The sequence below is a fragment of the Rhinatrema bivittatum genome, chromosome 8, assembly GCF_901001135.1.
Source record: "Rhinatrema bivittatum chromosome 8, aRhiBiv1.1, whole genome shotgun sequence".
Taxonomy (NCBI): domain Eukaryota; kingdom Metazoa; phylum Chordata; class Amphibia; order Gymnophiona; family Rhinatrematidae; genus Rhinatrema; species Rhinatrema bivittatum.
In genome coordinates, this window is record NC_042622.1 from 8,827,886 (window position 1) to 8,851,494 (window position 23,609).

The 23,609-nt window shown below is 47.3% G+C and overlaps 1 protein-coding gene across 2 annotated transcripts in view; it reads left to right on the forward strand.

Annotated features, from left to right (window-relative positions):
• OPRL1 (opioid related nociceptin receptor 1) overlaps nt 1-20,046 on the forward strand; it is a 45,214-nt gene extending 25,168 nt beyond the window's left edge. For both annotated transcript variants that reach the window (XM_029613186.1, XM_029613187.1), the window contains exons 2-3: nt 16,078-16,433; nt 19,523-20,046. In XM_029613186.1, coding sequence (XP_029469046.1) covers nt 16,078-16,433; nt 19,523-20,046 — 880 coding nt within the window. The remainder of the gene's footprint in view (nt 1-16,077; nt 16,434-19,522) is intronic.
• Nucleotides 20,047-23,609: the final 3,563 nt, after the last annotated feature.

Sequence of the window (23,609 nt, forward strand, 5' to 3'; positions counted from 1 at the left end):
GATAAAGGGAAGAGCTCCCTATTCCTAAGGGAAGGAGATAAAGGGAGGAGCTCCCTATTCCTAAGGGAAGGAGATAAAGGGAAGAGCTCCCTATTCCTAAGGGAAGGAGGTAAAGGGAAGAGCTCCCTATTCCTAAGGAAGGAGATAAAGGGAGGAGCTCCCTATTCCTGAGGGAAGGAGATAAAGGGAAGAGCTCCCTATTCCTAAAGGAAGGAGATAAAGGGAAGAGCTCCCTATTCCTGAGGGAAGGAGATAAAGGGAAGAGGGGATGTGGTTAGAGGATACAGAGTAACTGAGAGTTACATTTCAGTTCTCTTGTCTTACTCTTCTCCATGATTTGAGTTGTATGTGATGTGTGGGGAACGTGCCTGCTGATATTTGCCGAATTGGGGAGGTGGGGTCTTGTGTTGGGTTGAGAAGGACAGAGCAGCCATCTTGCACCTTTTCTTTGCATTGGGAATGGAAGGGAAATTAATGGGAGTTTCCTTACTTGTTCTTTCTGGGGATTCTTTTCTTTTTTTTTTTTTTTTTAGAAATTTCCACGCTGGGTCAGACCAAGGGTCCATCAAGCCCAGCATCCTGTTTCCAGCAGATGGCAAACCAGGCCACAAGATCCTGGCAAGTTCCCAAACACTAAGTCTATTCCATGTTACCATTGCTAGTAATAGCGGTGATTATTATCTAAGTCAACTTAATTAATAGCAGGTAATGGACTTCTCCTCCAAGAACTTATCCAATCCTTTTTTGAACCCAGCTATACTAACTGCACTAACCATATCCTCTGGCAACAAATTCCAGAGCTTTATTGTGCGTTGAGTGAAAAAGAATTTTCTCCGATTAGTCTTAAATGTGCTACTTGCTAACTTCATGGAATGCCCCCTAGTCCTTCTATTATTTGAAAGAGTAAATAACCGATTCACATCTACTCGTTCAAGACCTCTCATGATCTTAAAGACCTCTATCATATCCCCCCCTCAGCCGTCTCTTCTCCAAGCTGAACAGCCCTAACCTCTTTAGTCTTTCCTCATAGGGCAGATGTTCCATCCCCTTTATCATTTTGGTTGCCCTTCTCTGTACCTTCTTCATCACAACTGTATCTTTTTTGAGATACGGCAACCAGAATTGAACACAGTATTCAAGGTGCGGTCGTACCATTGAGCGATACAGAGGCATTATGACATTTTCCGTTTTATTAACCATTCCCTTCCTAATAAGAACATAAGAACATAAGAAAATGCCATACTGGGTCAGACTAAGAGTCCATCAAGCCCAGCATCCTGTTTCCAACAGTGGCCAATCCAGGCCATAAGAACCTGGCAAGTACCCAAAAACTAAGTCTATTCCATGTAACCATTGCTAATGGCAGTGGCTATTCTCTAAGTGAACTTAATAGCAGGTAATGGACTTCTCCTCCAAGAACTTATCCAATCCTTTTTTAAACACAGCTATACTAACTGCACGAACCACATTCTCTGGCAACAAATTCCAGAGTTTAATTGTGCGTTGAGTAAAAAAGAACTTTCTCCGATTAGTTTTAAATGTGCCCCATGCTAACTTCATGGAGTGTCCCCTAGTCTTTCTACTATCCGAAAGAGTAAATAACCGATTCACATCTACCCGTTCTAGACCTCTCATGATTTTAAACACCTCTATCATATCCCCCCTCAGTCGTCTCTTCTCCAAGCTGAAAAGTCCTAACCTCTTTAGTCTTTCCTCATAGGGGAGTTGTTCCATTCCCCTTATCATTTTGGTAGCCCTTCTCTGTACCTTCTCCATCGCAATTATATCTTTTTTGAGATGCGGCGACCAGAATTGTACACAGTATTCAAGGTGCGGTCTCACCATGGAGCGATACAGAGGCATTATGACATTTTCCGTTTTATAATTCCTTACATTCTGTTTGCTTTTTTGACTGCTGCAGCACACTGAGCCAACGATTTTAAAGTATTATCCAATATGATGCCTAGATCTTTTTCCTGGGTGGTAGCTCCTAATATGGAACCTAACATTGTGTAACTACAGCAAGGGTTATTTTTCCCTATATGTAACACCTTGCACTTGTCCACATTAAATTTCATCTGCCATTTGGATGCCCAATCTTCCAGTCTTGCAAGGTCCTCCGGTAATGTATCACAATCCGCTTGTGATTGAACTACTCTGAATAATTTTGTATCATCCGCAAATTTGATGACTTCACTCGTCGTATTCCTTTCCAGATCATTTATATATATATTGAAAAGCACAGGTCCAAGTACAGATCCCTGAGGCACTCCACTGTTTACCCTTTTCCACTGAGAAATTGACCATTTAATCCTACTCTCTGTTTCCTGTCCTTTAACCAGTTTGTAATCCATGAAAGGACATCGCCTCCTATCCCATTACTTTTTAGTTTTCTTAGAAGCCTCTCATGAGGGACTTTGTCAAACGCCTTCTGAAAATCCAAGTATACTACATCTACAGGTTCACCTTTATCCACATGTTTATTAACCCCTTCAAAAAAATGAAGCAGATTTGTTAGGCAAGACTTTCCTTGGGTAAATCCATGTTGACTGTTTTCCATTAAATCATGTCTTTCTACATACTCTACGATTTTGATCTTGAGAATAGTTTGCACTATTTTTACCGGTACTGAAGTCAGACTCACTGGTCTATAGTTACCCAGATCACCCATGGAACCTTTTCTAAATATTGGGGTTACACTGGCCACCTTCCAGTCTTCAGATACAATGGATGATTTTAATGATAGGTTACAAATTTTTACTAATAGATCAGAAATTTCATTTTCTAGTTCCTTCAGTACCCTAGGATGCATACCATCCGGTCCAGGTGATTTGCTACTCTTTAGTTTGTCAATCTCGCCTACTTCATCTTCCAGGTTCACAGTGATTTCGTTCAGTTCGTCTGACTCATCACCCCTGAAAACCATCTCCGGAACTGGTATCTCCCCAACATCCTCATTAGTAAACCCGGAGGCAAAGAATTCAATTAGTCTTTCTGCAATGGCCTTATCTTCCCTACGAGCCCCTTTAACCCCTCAGTCATCTAATGGTCCAACCGACTCCCTCACAGGTTTCTTGCTTTGGATATATTTTAAAAAGTTTTTATTATGAGTTTTTGCCTCTATGGCCAACTTCATTTCAAATTCTCTCTTCGCCTGTCTTATCAATGTTTTACACTTAACTTGACAATGCTTATGTTTTATCCTATTTTCTTCAGATGGATCCTTCTTCCAATTTTTGAAGGATGTTTTTTTGGCTAAAATAGCCTCTTTCACCTCACCTTTTAACCATGATGTTTTGCCTTCCTTCCACCTTTCTTAATGTGTGGAATACATATGGACTGCACCTCTAGGATTGTATTTTTAAACAATGTCCATGCCTGTTGAACATTTTTAACCTTTGCAACTGCACCTTTCAGTTTTTTTCTAACTATTTTCCTCATTTTATCAAAGTTTCTCAGGCTCTCTTTGGCTCTTGCATTTATTCCTAGTAGGGGCTGACTTGTTTTCTTCAGTCGGCTCACAGTGCTGCCCAAGGCAGAGGATTTGTGTTGTAGGGGCTGCTGAGGCTGGCTGCCACCTTTCTTCTCTGTCAGCAGCAGAGCGGGCAAGCCCTGTGCCAGAGCATCCGCTCAGTAGCAGTTCCTGAATCTGCATTCAGGGTCTGGCACGTCTGCTGCAGTGTTGCTGCTGAGGACACTGCAGGGAAAATGCAGGCACAGTAAATGGCTTTTAGTTTGCATGGTTAATTTCTGCTCTCTAAGGTCTGAGGCTCTCTGCTCATCCATTCTTGCATATCTTCAAACCCTGATTACTGAGGAATCTGTACTGGTAAATGCTCAGTAGGGCTGTAGATGCGTCCGCTAAACTCTCCCTCTCCTCATCCAGCTCTCTGTCTTTCCAAGATTTGCATCTATTGCTCTGTCTCTCATAAGAAGAGGAATTGGTTGCTTTTAATGCAGTCTGTGGAACACACTTTTATTCAAACAAGAATCAAATGCACTTGTGGAACACTTGTACGGCCATCTCTGGGGTGGAAATTCATGAGCACTGCAAGGAAGGAATCTTTTGATGGGAAGATTACTTCTCTTTAATTACAAATTAAAGAGCTGTCCAAAATGATAAAGGGAATGCATCAGCTCCCCTATGAGGAAAGACTAAAGAGGTTAGGACTTTTCAGCTTGGAGAAGAGACGGCTGAGGGGGGGATATGATAGAGGTGTTTAAAATCATGAGAGGTCTAGAACGGGTAGATGTGAATCTGTTATTTACCCTTTCAGATAATAGAAAGACTAGGGGGCACTCCATGAAGTTAGCAAGTAGCACATTTAAAACTAATTGGAGAAAACTCTTATTCACTCAATGCACAATTAAGCTCTGGAATTTGTTGCCAGGGGATGTGGTTAATGCATTTAGTGTAGCTGGGTTCAAAAAAGGTTTGGATAAGTTCTTGGAGGAGATGTTCATTAACTGCTGTTAATCAAGTTGACTTAAGGAATGGCCTCTGCTATTACTGGCATCAGTAGCATGGGATCTTCTTGGTGTTTGAATACTTGCCAGGTTCTTATGGCCTGTATTGGCCACTGTTGGAAACAGGATGCTGGGCTTGATGGACCCTTGGTCTGAGCCAGTATGGCAATTTCTTATGTTCTTATGTTCTTAATTACAGGTTGGTAAACTGAGGTACATGGAGATAAAGTGACTCACTTATGGTCATAGAGGCGGAGCTGGAATTAGAACCAACTCCTAGGTAGATAAAATAGATGTTACTTACCAATTAGTGCTGCACAATGTTGCTCAATGGTGGAAGAGAGCGCCAGGGGGCGCTCCCCAGCATGGGACAAGTGAGGTGCCCCTGTGAGAGGACAAGTCCAAGTCTGGGAAGGACATAGGAGACGTGATGAAGAATCATACTTGAAGACCAAGGGTTCATCTGGGGGTAGAAGACGAGGACTCAGACGAAGAAGGAAGAGCACATGCAAGGAGCCCCAAACCGGGAGAGGGTCCAGAGAGCAGAGTCAGGTTCAGGATAAAAACAAGGACCCGGGGGCTTGCACTGCAGAGAGGGTCAGAGACAAGTAGGTTCCTCTGCAACAATCACAGCAATCCCACCAAACGCCTTACACACCCAGCAAGGGTGGTCGCGGACCACTCGACCACTGCGCACCCTACTCACTGGGCTGGTCGCGGACCACGCAGGGATGGGACGGTGGAGCCACACGAGACATCAAGTGGACACAGACATCATGGAACTGGAACTTGGAGATGCCGGGCTGGAGCAGAGGACAGGATGTTCAGGAGAGAACTTACTCCTTGCAAAGGCAACTTGGAATTGACATCAAGAGCCTTTTGTAGCCCGGAGAGCACTACCCCCAGGGAGGAGTCTGAGAGGGCCACACCTGCACTGTGACTTCAAAGGAGGAAGAGAGCCGCGGGCCTGCCCCCAAGGAGGAGCAGGAACAGGAAGTCAGGACCCTGGATGGTGGCAATGCAGGGCAGTGAGGGGAGGAGCCGGAGCAGGCCTCATGCAGGTCCCACATGGGAGCGACAGCGTCCAGGCCTCAGGAAGGCCTCCAGCCGCGGCCACACCGCCGCGGAAGGAACCGGGGACAAGGCCCCTCCCCCCGAAGGGTTCAGATAGCGTTGGCGGCCTCCTGCCATCTTGGGAAGGCAGCCGGACCACGGGGGTTCCCGGCATCGGGGGAGCAGCCACGCAAGGTCCCGGTTTCATCGGCCTCTGGGCCGCACAGGTAAGCACCTCCTGTGGCACAACAATTCTGCAAGAACATCAGAATAGAAGTCCTCACAATTGGGAGCCCAGCCGGTGAAGATTTGTTCATAGCTTCTGGAAGCGTTTAATCGATTGTACTGAGCATGTGCAATCCATCCCACAGGGCTCCTTCAGTTCTTAAAACAGGTAAAATATGCATGAGATCCAACTCCAAGGGGAGGTGGGTGGTTTTTGGAGGACTAACATCCTGCTGTCCTTGGAGAACACCTGTTACAGGTAAGCAACTTTTGCTTTATCTGAAGACAAGCAGCATGGTAGTCCTCACAGGTGGGGAATTCCTCTCAACAGGCTGCCTCCAATGAAAAAAGAGGAAAATCATTCAGAAATGCAGTGCAAATAGGAAACGTGCTTTTGGTGGCAATAAACTATTTTATCATTTTGTTTTTTTTTAACCTGGAGACAATAATAAAGGTAACAGGCCCTAATGGTGATGGGGTTGGATTTTAAACTTTAACGGGCAGATTTTAAAAGCCCTGCTCGCGTAAATCCGCCCAGATTTATGCGAGCAGGGCCCTCGTGCGCCGGCGGCCTATTTTGCATAGGCCGCCGGCGCGCACAGAGCCCCGAGACGCGCGTAAGTCCCGGGGTTTTTTGAAGGGGGCGTGCCGGGGGCGTGTCGGGGAGGCGGGCCCAAATGACACGGCGTTTCGGGGACGGGACCGGGGGCATGGCGCCGGCCCAGGGGCGTGGTCGAGGCCTCCGGACCAGCCCCCGGGTTGGATGACGGCGCGCCAGCAGTCCGCTGGCGCGCGTAGATTTACGTCTGCTTCTAGCAGGCGTAAATCTAGGGACAAAGGTAAGGGGGGGGGGTTTAGATAGGGCCGGGGGGGGGGGGTTAGGTAGGGGAAGGGAGGGGGAAGGTGAGGGGAGGGCGAAAGAAAGTTCCCTCCGAGGTCGCTCCGATTTCGGAGCGGCCTCGGAGGGAACGGAGGCAGGCTGCGTGGCTCAGCTCACGCAGCCTGCCCAAAATCGGCAGCCTTGCGCGCGTCGATCCAGGATTTTATAAGATACGCGCAGTTATGCGCGTATCTTATAAAATCCAGCGTACTTTTGTTTGCGCCTGCTGCGCGAACAAAAGTACGCGATCGCACTTTTTTTAAAAATCTACCCCTAAATACACTTACAGGGGATCTGTAAGGAAGTGATGAGAATTATAATGTTAAATTAATTGGATGGATGGGCAGATTGGATGGGCCATGTGGTCTTTTCCTGCCCTCATGTTTCTATTCTAAGGAAGTGATGGGAATTATAAAGCTAAATTAATTGGATGGATGGGCAGACTGGATGGGCAATGTGGTCTTTTCCTGCCCTCATGTTTCTATTCTAAGGAAGTGATGGGAATTATAAAGCTAAATTAATTGGATGGATGGGCAGACTGGATGGGCCATGAGGTCTTTTCCTGCCCTCATGTTTCTATGTTTCTATTCTAAGGAAGTGATGGGAATTATAAAGCTAAATTAATTGGATGGATGGGCAGACTGGATGGGCCATGTGGTCTTTTCCTGCCGTCATGTTTCTATGTTTCTATTCTAAGGAAGTGATGGGAATTATAAAGCTAAATTAATTGGATGGATGGGCAGACTGGATGGGCCATGTGGTCTTTTCCTGCCGTCATGTTTCTATGTTTCTATTCTAAGGAAGTGATGGGAATTATAAAGCTAAATTAATTGGATGGATGGGCAGACTGGATGGGCCATGCGGTCTTTTCCTGCCGTCATGTTTCTATGTTTCTATTCTAAGGAAGTGATGGGAATTATAAAGCTAAATTAATTGGATGGATGGGCAGACTGGATGGGCCATGTGGTCTTTTCCTGCCGTCATGTTTCTATGTTTCTATTCTAAGGAAGTGATGGGAATTATAAAGCTAAATTAATTGGATGGATGGGCAGACTGGATGGGCCATGTGGTCTTTTCCTGCCGTCATGTTTCTATGTTTCTATTCTAAAGAAGTGATGGGAATTATAAAGCTAAATTAATTGGATGGATGGGCAGACTGGATGGACCATGTGGTCTTTTCCTGCCATCATGTTTCTATTCTAAGGAAGTGATGGGAATTATAAAGCTAAATTAATTGGGTGGATGGGCAGACTGGATGGGCCATGCGGTCTTTTCCTGCCATCATGTTTCTATGTTTCTATTCTAAGGAAGTGATGGGAATTATAAAGCTAAATTTTCCTGAAGTAGAGCATAAAGGGAAGTGTAACATCAGCGCCTGTGATTTGAGATATGGCCTCTGGGACTGCTGACACAGAGAAGGGGGTATTCCACATTCTCATCTCTGTCTCCTGCAGGGTTTTGTTGATGGGCACTGCCACAATCTACTTGGGTAAATCAGAAACTGAAGGATGGCAAGCAGTTTTGCCCTGAACACTCCCTCCATTTGTAAATTAAATGGCATGGGCTCTACCATTCCCCCCCTCCCCGATACACTGGACATTGACACCAGTGTGGTGGTCCTCGATGGCAATGCTGATGGCTCTCCAGGAATCAGCATTAGAACCCTTCTCCCAGGTCCCAGATAAGCTTCCTGCAGTGCTTGGATCTCCTGTTTGCAAAGCTACTGATGAGATCAAACACAGGAGCATGCAGCCCTGCAATCCTATGTTGTAAATCCCCCTTGCAAACTGCCAATGTTAGGAACAAGCGAGTCACATCTTTCTGGAATAATCGAGGGAGATCGGTAGCTGGCATTTGGGGCTTTGGAGGCTGTTGTGATGCAGTGGTGAGCTGCCCTCTCTATGGGAATGCTTTGGGGGATTTACACTTGCAGCCAAAATCTCCCTGCTCCCTGCATCACTTACCAACGCAGACAAATGCTGAATCTTCTTGGTCGTGCCTGATGCCCAACGTTAGAACACCTCGATGCTGGTACTGATGAAGTGGACTCCTTCTTTAGATGATGGTTTCTCTCTCTAGTCTCTATGGATGCTCAATGTTGATGGAGATCCTTGATGCTCATGCACTGCCAGCACTTGGTGCAGCCCCTGGGCCCTTTGATGCTGTGACCGACGCTTCCAATTCTGATCCTACAGGCTGGATTTGCCTTTCCCAAAGAGCTTCTTCATCAGCTCCAGGTGGGAGCAACATCCTCTGGGAGTCACCTTCCTAATGGTGAAAAACACCTAGATGTCATGGTCATTATCCAGGTAGAGCACACTCCTATCACACTCCCCTGGAATGGGGATCTATGATAGACATGATGCATCTGCACCAAGGGCACTTGGTGAAGCCACTGGCTCTCTTGTTTTTTGGAGGCATCAGCTGAAAAATTAAGAAGGTAAAAACCAAACAACTCGATTTTAACAACAACTGACCAATATCGCTTGATACACCAATGCCAAAAGCACACAGTGGTTGTTGAAAAATGTAAGAAAACTCAAACATGCATGAAAAATCTACTTTCTTGAATCTGGGAGCCTTTTGAACATGGTATATTATGTTTGGTTTCTTGTGTAGAGATCTTATTAGACCTCTATCAGTAGTAAGGTGGAATAGTCCATGATTGTAGGAGAACAAGGGCTGAGGGCAGGTGAACCAAGAGACCCCACTATGAAAAAAATCACACGAACATTAGACCCTGTGTGAAAACTAAAACTAAAGGGGCCATGGCAATGTCTGAGATGTGGGATGGCACGCACGTGCTCAGCAAAGCATGCTAGAAGCTTCCAGAAAATCTTAGACTCTTTCAGATGACATCAGTTCACATCCTGCTCATCCTCAAAGAATGTGAGTTTCCAATGGACCCCCAATACCAATCCACAGGAGAACCAAATATGGCCAAGGTATCGGTGGAAGGAAAGCCAACAGCACAGAGTGCAGTGTCTGACTGCCCTCCAAACTCCTTCAAAGAACATTTGCTAAGCTCCTTCTTAAATACACAATTCCATCGAGCAATATAGTACTGTCGGACTTTTTTTTGGCCCTTCCAGACAAGTCAGAAATGGCTGCAGAAGTACTTCCTACCCCCTCCAACATCTCTCCTCTTTCTCATGCCCACAAACAAGCCAGCTCTTGGGAAACTTCTTGCTCCAAGATTTCTTGCTTCACTCTCTGCTATTTTCCTCACAGCTGCAGTTCTGCCCCTGGCCCTCTCAGATTTACCCACACCGGGTCCGTGGAGGCTTTTGGCTCTTTCTGTCTACCTTAGGTGTTCACAGGTCAGCATTTTACACTTTGCTGTTCTGATTTTGAATACAATTACAGGTTGCTTGTTTTTTTTTAAATAAAGAAAATTGAGCTACTGCTCTCTTTAAACTACTGAATAAAAAATGTTTGTAAAGCTTCAGAAAAGAGGCGACAACAAAGGAATGTGCTCATTTTATATAAAAAAACAAAGTTTTCATGTATGAGAATGGAACAAAGATGCACAGCTGGGAAGTAAAAGTGTAAATTACAGCTCTGAGGTTTCCTGCACTGAATTCAGGAAAATAAACTTGTCATTCAAGCTAATTATTTTCTTTCTGTAATTTTAAAATATCTAAAACAAACACATTTTGCATTTAATTAGGGCTGTTGAACCTCCACCAATTTTTTTTAAAGCTGGGGGGAGAATGAGAGAGATGGAGAAACTGATTTATGATACATTCACAGTTGTGTGCAAATGTTTAGCCACCTCTGGTCAAATTGTATGTTTCAGTGAATCCAGGCGAACAGAAGCTCGCACATCTCTACATGCTACAAAGTTAAACACACAACCAACTAGGTACACAATAAATGAAGGACAAATTAACTTTCTCTCATATAAATAAATTCACCCAAAACTGAGGGAGAATGAGAAATATAGAGCAACAATAATTTACAAAGTTTTTTACAAATTCAATTGTCAATAATTTAAATAAAATATGAGCATATATGATCAGATAATAAAAATATGTAAATAGAATCCTATTAATACTATGCTAGAAGTACCTTCCCCAATATCTCTCTATGTAAAAACCACACAATAAACCCACATGCACACATACTCACTCACACCAAACCAATCCCCTGTACGAAAGATAAATACAAAAAATGAATAAACAATGAAAAGTACAGAAGAGTACAGAAAAGGAAGAAGATCGGCAAGGGTTCCCCAAAAAATTGCAATTATAATGTCCTCATCCAGTTCTTGAAATAGTAAGAGTGAATGGTACCGATGGCACCAGTTCAGTCGTGACGTGTCCATTTCACGACGTCTTCCTTCCTCGTTCTCATACTGCACAATCCATCTTCTCTAATGCTCCTGGCAAAGAATTATTCGTCTCACCCTCAAACATCAGGGCTTCTTCAGGGGAAATTTAAAGCATACCCAAACTCCTTCACTGATGTAACTGTCCCAACTTAAACATTGCTATATACTTTGTTTTATTATTGTCCATCTGTTAAAATCAGCAAATAAATAGTAATTCTGTATTAAGCATTGCAGAAAGATATGTTGAAGTTTCTACCATGTACAGGTTGTGTCAGCTTCTTCCCACTTAGAGATTCATTGAAATATTCACAAGGACCTTCATTTTCAGTTTTTATTTTATTTTCCGGGCAATTTATCCATATGTATTATAAGAACAAAAATTATATTTACCCAGAAAATCAGCAAGTTATTTTTCCACTAACTGCTCTAGTGTTTGCTCTTGTTTTAAACACTGAATAATTCCTGGGAAAAATAAAATAAACGCTGAATGCAAAGGTTGGTAAACATTCAGCTTGAGCAGGGGTGCCTAAACGTTTCCAGACAGCGGTGTATGTGGGTCCCTTTGTCACTGACCCCCCAGGATTTAACCTGTGAGGCGCGTGCTGGGCAGTCCCCGAGGGCTCGCGCAGACTGAGACCTCGTGCTCGCTCAGCTCTAGGACGATTCGTCTTAGATGATTGTAGCAAATCCCCCTGCTTCCTTTGGGTTTCTTCTAATGCAAATCTCACCCTTACCGGCAAGAGCAGGCACCGCTACTCTCCTGGGTGTATAATTTATTCTAGTGCTGCTTTGCCTGCACACACAGCAGGACAGGAGGGCAAGGAGGAGATAACTTTTTACTTGGGTTGCCTTGATGGATTCTGAGCTTGCTCCTTGCTGGAATTCTCCGACCCATAGATTAAATTTGGAAGTGCAGTGCGGAATCCCAGTGCTGGTGCTAGCGGTACTGATCAGCCATTTCTGCCTCTAGCGGTGTTACTAGAAGGAGAGAGAATGGCATTAAAACAAAGAGACCATTCATCACTGCAATAGCAACAAATCGCCCAGCAATGGCTTCTCCCACTGCTCAGCCCTTTCAGAGTAAATGACGTTACAGCCAGGACAGCTCCTTGCGCTAGCGGCAGGGACCCAGCCTCTCACTGCCTCTGGGTCGCACCCGAAGCTGCAAGTCCGGATGGCCTTGGGGAAAGTGCACAGGCTTTGTCAGTGCTGGGGATGGGACGGGGAATCCTTCAGGCAGCCCTGCCTGCACGCTGAGTCGTCATTTGCTTTTTCTCTCTCTGTTCCCCAGGAGCCACAATGAATTTATGCCCCAGTCAATCATTTCTGAAGGAGCCGCACTATTAACAAAGCTGTTGTGAAAAGCTATAGAGGCTTAGTTAGTTCTGTGAGAGCTTGATCGGTTCCTGCCTTTATTACACAGGGGGACTCAATCACTATCCTTATTATACAGGAGAGCTCAGTCTCTGCCCTTATTATAGGAGGGGAGCTCAGTCACTGTCCCTTTTTATACAAGGGGACTCAATCCCTGTCCTTATTATAAAGGGGGAGCTCAGTCTCTGCCCTTATTATACAGAGAGAGTCAGTCCTTGCCTTTATTATAGCAGTGGGAGTTCAATTCTTGTCCTTATTATACAAGGAAAGATCAGTGTCTACCCTTATTATACAGAGAGACCTCAGTCCTTGCCTATATTATAGCAGTGGGAGCTCAGTCCCTGTCCTTATTATACAGGAGGAGCTCAGTCCCTGTCCTTATTATTCAGAGATCTCAGTCCTTGCCTATATAATAGCAGTGGGAGTTGAATCACTGTCTTTGTTATACAGGGGGAGGTCAGTTTCTGCCCTTTTTATACAGAGAGACCTCAATCCTTGCCTATATTATAGCAGCAGGAGCTCAATCCCTTTCCTTATTATACACATGGATTCAATCGTTGTCCTTATTTTACAGAGAGACCTCAGACCTTGCCTATATCATAGCAGTGGGAGCTCAGTCCCTATCCTTATTATACAGGGGGTCTAAATTGCTGTCCTTATTATACAGTAGGCGCTCAGTCCCTGTCCTTATTATACAGGAGGACTCAATTGCGGTCCTTATTATACAGGGGGAGTTCAGTCCCTGTCTTTATTATACAGAGACTTCAGTCCTTGTCTATAGTATAGCAGTGGGAGCTCGATTCCTGTCCTTATTATACAGGGGGATCTCAGCCTCTGTTCCTTATTATACAGAGAGAACTCAGTCCTTGCCTATATTACAGTGGGTTCTCAGTCCCTGCTGTTATTACACAGGGGGAGCTCAGTCCCTGTCCTTATTATACAGGAGGACTCAATTGCTGTCCTTATTATACAGGGGGAGTTCAGTCCCTGTCTTTATTATACAGAGAGACTTCAGTCCTTGTCTATAGTATAGCAGTGGGAGCTCAATTCCTGTCCTTATTATACAGGGGGATCTCAGCCTCTGTTCATTGTTATACAGAGAGAACTCAGTCCTTGCCTATATTACAGTGGGTTCTCAGTCCCTGCCCTTATTACACAGGGGGAGCTCAGCCCCTGTCCTTATTATACAAGGGGAGCTCAGTCCCTGTCCTTATTATACAGATAGACCTGACTCCTTGACTTAAACAATGAACCATCTGATACAGGTCTTTACTGGAAACTCAGCAGATCTCTGAGAACCCGGCCAGCTTCTCCCCTAGCATTGACCTAGCTGACCTTATGTGTATCGGCCATAGATAAGACCTAATGCCGTGACGAAGACATGGACATAAGAACATAAGAAAATGCCATACTGGGTCAGACCAAGGGTAAATCAAGCCCAGCATCCTGTTTCCAACAGTGACATCCAGGATGTGGTTAGTGCAGTTAGTATAGCTGTGTTTAACAAAGGATTGGATAAGTTCTTGGAGGAGAAGTCCATTACCTGCTATTAAGTTCACTTAGAGAATAGCCACTGCCATTAGCAATGGTGGTAACATGGAATAGACTTAGTTTTTGGGTACTTGCCAGGTTCTTATGGCCTGGATTGGCCACTGTTGGAAACAGGATGCTGGGCTTGATGGACCCTTGGTCTGACCCAGTATGGCCTGTTCTTATGTTCTTAAATTGGTTATTTACTCTCTCAGATAATAGAAGGACCAGGGGGCACTCCATGACGTTAACATGTAGCTCATTTAAAACAAACTGAATAAAATTCGTTTCCATTCAGTTAAGCTCTGGAATTCATTGCCAGAGGATGTGGTTACAGCAGTTAGTGTAACTGGGTTTAAAAAAGGTTTGGATAAGTTCCTAGAGGAAAAATCCATAAACTGCTGTGAAGGTAATTAATAAGCAATAGTAGCTTGAGATCTATCTAATGTTTGGGTAATTGCCAGGTTCTTATGGCCTGGTTTGGCCTCTGTTGGAAACAGGATGCTGGGCTTGATGGACCCTCGGTCTGACCCAGTATGGCATGTTCTTATGTCCCCGAGCCTCCGCCAGTCAGACCAGCGGCTCGTGGGAGCCCTGCAGAGACGCCAGCGCTGGGGCTGAGCTGATATTCCCGAGAGGAGGCGCTGTGCCCCCCCCGCGTGGCAGGCAGTGCGTGGGACTCGATCATGGGGGGTCCTGTGTCTGGGAGCGCCCGCGACGGCAGGGGAGGACCTCCCCCTCCCCCTCGGATGTGACTTATCTGCAGCCTCCGCCGGCACCGTCCTGATTGCCGTGGGCCCAGATCAGTGATTTAGTGCTGAACGTTTGCTCCTTATTTATTTATTTATTTATTTATTTTTAATTTTTATATACCGGGATTCCTGTATGCAATACAAATCAATCCGGTTTACAAGTAACGAAAAGGTTGCCCTGGTCTGGGGGATTAGACCGGGGTTATTTTACATGTAAATGTACTTGTAAATGTAGCTCAGCTCTTGTGAAAGGGAAAGGGGGCAGCAGAGAAAAGCAGGTTCAGGGTTTCCTCTCTGCAGGCACCGCACACCCAGCTTGATTTATTAGGAAAGAATGAAATCGGATCCTGCAGTTTCTCTCCGAGTAGCAGATTTCGTGTGATTTTCGGAGGCCCGGGCATGGGCTTACTGCTCGTCCTGGCGGGAGGAGGGGGTTGAAACACTTTCCAGCACACGCAATGCAAACATTGCTTCAGGTTTAGCTATGAAAAGCTCTTGGGGTTTTCGGTGGGGAAACTGTGGCAGGAAGTGGATGGCCTCAGACACTTCAGTGGGAATAATGCAGCCTGTAAGAGCCTCTTTCAAGCTCTCCATCTCTTTCCCCTACCTTCTGTGTCTTATTATCTCGCCTCTCTGTTAAACCTGCTGCACACTGTGTTTAATCATTCACTTGCCGTTTCAGTGCAGTGTTTGCAATTATTACTTGATAATGTTCTTACCTAATTCTCTCGCTTGCAGTCCATGCATTATGGATGGAGACCTTCCTGGATCCTGCTATTTCTCTATTTCAAAGCAGGAATGTGCAGTGTCCGCTCACAGGTCCATCAATGAGCGGAAAGACAAGAAGAGCAGTGGCATGAGTTAGACTAGGGCTGTGTCCATTTCCTGAAGACTTCTGGTCATGCAGCCAGCTCCTGAGGCAGAGTGACGTCTGTCCTTAGGCGTCTATGCTCCGAGTCTAGCTCTACTGATAAATTTTGAATATCCCTCAACATTTATCAGATAATAGAAAGACTAGGGGGCACACAATGAAGTTAGCATGTAGCACATTTAAAACTAATCGGAGAAAATTATTTTCACTCAACGCACAATTAAACTCTGGAATTTGTTGCCAGGGGATGTGGTTAGTGTAGCTGGGTTCAAAAAAGGTTTGGATAAGATCTTGGAGGAGAAGTCCATTAACTGCTATTAATTAAGTTTACTGAGGGAATAGCCTCTGCTATTACTAGCATCAGTAGCATGGGATATCCTTAGTTTTTGAGTACTTGCCAGGTACTTATGGCCTGGATTGGCCACTGTTGGAAACAGGATGCTGGGCTTGATGGACCCTTGGTCTGACCCAGTATGACATGTTCTTATGTTCTTATGAGTCTGCCTGCATTTGTAAATGTTGAGTACCCATGCACTGTGGTGATCTCGAATGATAGAGGTAAGAATATAACGATCGTGAATGTCTCTTTCAGATATACAAAGATGAAGACAGCCACAAACATTTATATCTTTAACTTGGCTCTGGCAGACGCCCTGGTGCTCATCACCCTGCCGTTCCAGGGCACAGACACTTTCCTGGGCTTCTGGCCCTTTGGTAATGCCCTGTGTAAGATCGCCATCGCCATTGATTACTACAACATGTTCACCAGCACCTTCACTCTGACCATGATGAGTGTGGATCGCTACATTGCCATTTGCCACCCCGTGAAAGCCCTGGACATCCGCACGCCTCACAAAGCCAAGATTATCAATGTCTGCATCTGGGCCCTGGCTTCGCTCTTCGGCGTGCCCGTCATGGTGATGGGATCGGCAGAGATGGAGAATAACGGTGAGATGTGGATGAATGACGGAGAGAGCCTGCCACTCATAGGGCTGGCGATGATCTCAGCCTTCAGGTTCTCACTCCCATGATACATTTCACTTCTGGCACCCTCAGAAATAAGAGTGAATTAGAAACACCAACAACAAAAAAAATGTCATTAAACCCATCTTTCCATCGTTTAACGATTGCCCTAACAAATTTTCATGAGCAAAATTGGTAAAATCCTTATCACAGGGTAAATTGGGAACTGAGGAGCTGAAGCATTTCCTCCCCCCACTCCTTAGTACATCTGGCCCTAAGGGGAGACATTGTGGAGTTTGTAACCCCTGCTTTGCTATGACTGCGTGTGGTTCAGACCCAGCGCTTCCTAGCCCTGGGCCTCAGGCTATGTCTGGGGTATTGGGTAATAACACTTTTTCTCCTCCCATGTCCCTTTGGAGGCTGTGATTTTGAACAGGTACCAGAAAAGTCAGTCCCGGGGGTATCTGCATGCCTAACACGGGGGTGCACCCTTAAACATGTGCCTTCAGCTTGCTCTCAGTGTCGCATGCCTGCCCCGTCTCTGCCCCAGACCTTGCGAGGAGCAGCCGAGTGTCCTGGGGCTCTCTGAAGGTCTGCACACCACTCTGCTCCTCACCGTCGGCAGCAGGGGGAAGGCTTTGGAGGGACGGGAGCACGCTGGTGAGTGAGCGGTGGGGGGGGGGGGGGGGGGCGCTCTCCAGATTGTGTGATGATGAATTCAGTGTCTGAGCAGGAGAAAAAAAATGCACACGAGAAGGTGCTGAAGCTGGCAGCTCGCTTGAAAGGAATATACTTCTAAATCTGTCAGTTTTAGATGATTGAAGGACCTCGCTCGCCTCATTCTACAACACTTTGCCTGCTCTGTCTTGTAAGGACATTTCCTCTGAGTTGTTTGCAAAGGCCTGTCCTGAGCATGTGGAGCCTGGGGGCACGGGACATTGCAGCTGGGCAGCCTGTGGATTGCTGGGGAACAGAAATCCTTTACTGCCAGAGCGACCGAGCTTGGCCCATCAGGTACACCAAGGGAAGAGGCCCTTGGGATCCTGATTTTAAGATATTTTGGCCACTGGAAAAGAACTGGAGAAACATTTTGAAAGTTTGATGTCTGAACTGAAAGCAAAGGGCTGCAGAGTTAAAGAGAGACGGCAGTGCCTCAGAGAGCCATCATACTTTCTTACTACGGTGCTGGGTAATACCCTGTCCTGCTCCCAGCACTCCTCCTGCTCAGCGGGTTTCACTCATGCGCACCCCACACTACTAGTGTTTGAGATTTGAATCTTACTACTTAAATCTGGAGTCCCTAGCACTGAGAGCTTAGAGGCAGTGGTGTATCAGCTGGGGTGGGGGGAGGCCCCGGGTGCCAGGCTGGAGGGGGCACCAAGGGGGCCTATTTTCTCTTTTATTCAGGGTATATTGGGAACTTTCTTTCCTGAAAACTCCAGGCCCTGCTACAGAAGCAGGCCCGGATGAAATCGCCACGGGGCTGCATGCCTAAGGAAGTAGAGCAGGGCACCCAGGGCTTCCGGTGGCTACTCGGCAGCGAGGAAGGATAAGCCAGCAGTGGCAAAATAAAAGGTCTGGCACTCTAACCCACCCGCCTGCTGAGATCAAAAAGACGCCACGGGCCACACATCTCAACCGCTGGCTGCCACCACAAAATAAAGAGGTCACGTGGCTGCTAGTGCAACCCAATCCGCCGGTGTCCTGAGTTAGGAGGGGGCTGCCGGACCCCCTTCCCTCTCAGATTCCATGAGAGGCAGTGGACCAAGTGAGAGGAAGGAATGTAAACAATGGCAGGGGTGGAAGGGAAATAGAACAAAAAAGTCACTTACAAGGGACAAGAGTAACAGATAAGTATGGGGAAAAAAAAGTGAAAGCTTGCTGGGCAGACTGGATGGACCATTTGGTCTTTTTCTGCCATCATTTCTATGTTTCTATATAAGTGTGTGTATGAGAGAGGGAGCTTGTATATATATGTGAGAGCCTGTTTGTATGAGAGAAAAGAAGCCTGTGAATGTGTACATGAGAGAGAGGGAGACTGTGCATGTGTATGAGAGAGGGAGTATATGAGTGAGAGCGTGTGTGCATGAGAGAGAGATAGCATGTGTGTATGTGTGAGAGCATGTGTATATGAGAGAAAGGAAGCCTGTGAATATGAATATGAGGGACAGGGAGCATTTGTGTAAGCATGTGTACATGAGAGAGAGTGAGTGTGTGCATGTGTATGAGAGAGGGAGTTTTATGTATATGTGTGAGAGCCTGTGTGTATGAGAGAGAGATAGCTGTGTGTATGTGTGAGAGCACGTGTATAAGAGAGAAAGGAAGCCTGTGAATATGTGTATGAGGGACAGGAGCATTTGTGTAAGCATGTGTACATGAGAGAGAGAGAGAGAGCAGTGCATGTATATTAGAGAGGGAGTTTGTATGTATACGTGTGAGAGCCTGTGTGTATGAGAGAGAGATAGTGTGTGTGTATGTCTGAGGTCTGGGAGGGGAGAGGGGCTGGGGAGCACCACTGCTGGGGTCTGGGAGAGGAGAGAGGCTGGGGAGCACCACTGCTGAGGTCTGGGAGGGGAGAGGGGCTGGGGAGCACCACTGCTGGAGTCTGGGAGGGGAGAGGGGCTGGGGTTTGGCTTTTCTCTCCATATTTCTCTTTCTGACTGTGGCCAGTTGGTCTGTGTTTGGTAGGGGGCAGGCAGTGTGTGCTGTAACGTGTGCAGGTCGGGGGAAAAAGGACACATTGGCAATGGCTTTTCCTTTTTCTTCTCCTGATGGTCAGAACCTAAGTGAAAACATTGGAAATGTTGTAAGACTTTATGAATGTCACACGCCAGCCCCTGTTCTGTAAGAGAGAATGTGCTCGTTTGCCTGCAGTGTCGGCAGCCTGGCTGCCCTCAGACCGGCGGCTCATCTCTCTCTCTTCTGGGGGTTGTATTAGTGAGCCAGGAGGGCACAGGGGAGGCAGCACAAGTGCATTGGCCCCCATGTCCCGGGGACCCTGACTGCCCCTCTGCTGTGCGCTTTCCAGGCCAGGTTTGCACTCTGACCTTACACAGCTTTGTCTTTCTTTCCAGAGATTGAGTGCTTAGTGCAGATCCCCGTGCCGGAGGACTACTGGGACCCCGTATTTGGCATCTGCGTCTTTCTCTTCTCCTTCGTCATTCCTGTTCTGATCATCACCGTCTGCTACAGTCTGATGATCCGGCGCCTGAAGAACGTGCGCCTCCTGTCGGGCTCCAGGGAGAAGGACCGCAACCTGCGCCGCATCACCCGCCTGGTCCTGGTGGTGGTGGCCGTCTTCATCGTCTGCTGGACGCCCATCCAGATCTTTGTGCTGGTGCAGTGCCTGGGGGCGAAGCCCGACAGTGAGCTCAAGGTGGTCATCTTGCACTTCTGCATTGCCCTGGGCTACGCCAACAGCAGCCTGAACCCTGTACTCTACGCCTTCCTGGACGAGAATTTCAAGGCCTGCTTCAAAAAGTTCTGCTTCCCCTCTGCCTTCAAAACGGAGCTGCAGATGTCCAACCGCATGTGCAGCATCGCCAAGGACGTGGCCTACGCCTGCAAGACCTCCGAGGGCACCAATAATCCGGCATGACTAGGCATGGAGCTGCCCATGGCAGGCGCCAGCCTGCAGAGCCCCACCAGTCCCCATGCAGAGCTCACGCAGATCACGGCTCTCTGAAGCCAGCGCAGAGCTCCGGGCACGGCGTCTGATCAGATAAAAGGCATTGGGAGATAGCACGGATGCCTATCAAAGGACCAACGAAGGAATAAGGAGGAATGATATTCTTAACTGGACGGGATTTGGGGCTCGCCAAAGACGAGCGATGGACAGTGTAGAGTTAAGCACAGAGGAAATCTAAAGAAAGGGACCCTGAGAATTGCTGCGTCAGGTCAGATCTATCTCATGGTCTTTTACTGCAGCCAAAGGAGGAGATAGCCCTGAATGGCCGCAGTTGTGCCTGCCTGCCCTGGCATCTCTCCTACTACAAACAAAACTCGGTGGCTGGCAGAGTGGGCTCTTGCCTGTAAGCAGGGGAAGGGAGACATTGCTCAAAGCCACTCAACAGCCATCTTGAAAGAAACTTTCACTCTCCTCTAAGGGAGCCGAACAGAACCGCGTGCGCCTCGGGCCTGCTTTCTCTTCCAGGTGTCTGGGTGCGGAGTACATAGGGGCTCCTGGAAATGCAGGCCTTGGTTGATGCCTGTCACTCCGTGCATTCATGGACAGGAAGGGTCAGCACAGTCACAGAGAGATACCGGTGCCCCCTCCCCCCATGGCTTTTGCATGGTGCTGAGTCTGAGGTGTTGAACGTTGCAGTAACTTTGCATCGTAAAGTGCCAGGAAGCAGTCAGCCAATCACTTTGCTAGGCTGGCTGGCTGCCACGCCCTCTACCTCTTATTTTGCATAGAGCACCACCCAGGGCAGTACAATCCTTTGTGCAGCTGTCTGTAAATGTTTTAAAAAGTCGTTTGGAGAGCTGCTATAAATGTGCGAGTTAGTGATGGAGTGCGCACTCTTTTTCTGGTGCCTCTTATGCCATCATGGGGTTCCCTAGCACCTGCTTGGGGTAGAGAGTAACTCTCTTACCTTGTCTCTGCATCAGTCTGGCAGCCCTGCCCCCCAAGCTGATGTGAGCTGACAATAACTGCTACCAGCGGTTCCCAACCTTTTCTGTGTCGTGGCGCTCCTGGCATTGGGCTCACCGTATCCTGGCGCACCTGCACCTCCCCTATCCCCCATCCCCCATCCCCCTGGCATCGTCACCTTTTTGATTCTCCCTTCTCTCTTCCCCCATCTCCCACCCCTCACATCATCACCACCTTTCCCCCCTCTCTTCTCTCTCTCTTTTCACTCCACTGCAGTCCTCATCTTCTCTCCACCACCCTTGGCAACATCACCTTCTCTTCCCTTGCTTCTTCACCACCTCTGCTATCATCACCTTCTCTTCCCTTCCTTCTTCACCACCTCTGCTATCATCACCTTCTCTTCCCTTCCTTCTGACCCCCTCTGCTATCATCACCTTCTCTTCCCTTCCTTCTCACCACCTCTGCTATCATCACCTTCTCTTCCCTGCTTCTTCACCACCTCTGCTATCATCACCTTCTCTTCCCTTCCTTCTTCACCACCTCTTGACCTATGATCACCTTCCTCTTCCCTTCCTTCTTCACACCACCTCTTCTAATCATCAACCTTCTCTTCCTCCTTGCTTCTTGCAATTCACCAACCTCTGCTATCATCACCTTCTCTTCCTCCTTCCGTCTTCCACCACCTCTTGCCTATCATCACCTTCTCTTCCCTTCCTTCTTCCACACCTCTGCTATCATCACCTTCTCTTCCTTCCTTCTTCCGTCTTCATCACCACCTCTGTCTGTCTATCATCACCTTCTCGTCACCTCTTTCCCTTCTTTCACAACCACCTCTTCTAATCATCACCTTCTCTTTCCCTTCCTTCTTCACCACCTCTTCTATCATCACCTTCTCTTCCCTTCCTTCTTCACCACCTCTGCTATCATCACCTTCTCTTCCCTTCCTTCTTCACCACCTCTGCTATCATCACCTTCTCTTCCCTTCCTTCTTCACCACCTCTGCTATCATCACCTTCTCTTCCCTTCCTTCTTCACCACCTCTTCTATCATCACCTTCTCTTCCCTTCCTTCTTCACCACCTCTTCTATCATCACCTTCTCTTCCCTTGCTTCTTCACCACCTCTGCTATCATCACCTTCTCTTCCCTTCCTTCTTCACCACCTCTGCTATCATCACCTTCTCTTCCCTCACCCACTGGTATTGTCACCTCCCCCCTTCTCTCTCACTGCCCCCTCTCTGCATCATCACCATCACCTTCCCCTCCCTGTTCTCTCCCTCCACCATCATGGCATCACCTCTATCACCTTTTCTCTCCTACCCTCTCACTCCACTCCACCCTCCCCCACCTTCCCCTTCCTACCCTCTCCTCTCCTTGGCATCAATACTTTCTCTTCTCTTCCTTCTCCCCCACCCCCAGCTTCCTTGCAGACTCCGCTGCCCCTTCCAGCAGCTCTTACCCGCTGCTGCTTCTCTCTCCTCTGCCTGTTTCCCTCTGTAATGGGAACCGCATGGGGCGGGCAGGACTTGTGAGACTGCAGGGTCCCCCATGCAGAGGGGAAAGCAGAGGCAGGGGCAGATCTGCGCTTCTCTCCGACTCCCCCTGCTGGGGACAAAGAGAGACTGAAGACTGCCCCGGCACACCAGCGCTACAGCCACGGGCGGCTCACCGGCTGGGAAACGCTGCGTCAGACCCTTTCCTCCCATGTTGGAAAATCCAGGCATGTGGACGTGTGAGACCCAATTGTACTAAACTGAACTTTAGTGAAAACCAGAACAGAAAGGCAGAATAAAGAAAAAGCAAGGTGGAGAGACCTGAAGAGCAGGACCCCAGGCAGCGCTGCACCAATAAATCTGACCTGCCTTACACTCCCCAGGCTGTGGGGCTGCAGTACCAGCAATGGCCACAAGGTATCAGTGCAATGCAATGGTTCCCAACCTCAGCCGGGATCCTCTGGCTGAAATCTTTGAGAGTTTTAAAAGTTCTGAAATTCATTTTTCTAAGTGCATGTGAGCTTTGAAAGCTCCCCGTTCTCCAGTACCGCTCTGTGTCTCTGAAGAGGGAGGTCTCGGCCTGGAGAAAAAGACAGTGCACATCCTTCTCAAGGTTTCTTTCTTCTCACATGGCCTCTTGTCTGTCTCTGACCTTCTCTGTCTCGCCTACGCTGTCAGGCCGATGCAATACCACGCATCCATAACCCCTATGCAATAAGGGGATTGGCGCGTCCAAAACGCACATCCAAACAGTGCATAGCCAATAGCACTCATCCCATGTAAATGCCATGTGGATGAGCCCCCCGGTGTAAAAAATAAATGTGCGCCCGATTTTTATTCTCAAAAATTAACGCCAGCCCCGGAGCTGCTATTAAGTCTTGAGAGGCCCCAAAAGTTAACAGCAAAGCAGAAAATACTGTATTGCCGGCAGCCAGGTTAGGAAAAGGGATGCTCAATCGAACGAACATTCATTTTCCTAACCCATGGCTGTGCACAGGTTAGGAAAACGGACGCTCGTAAAATCGAGCATCCGTTTTCCTAAATCCACACACAGCCACTTCTCCTGGGCGCCCTCT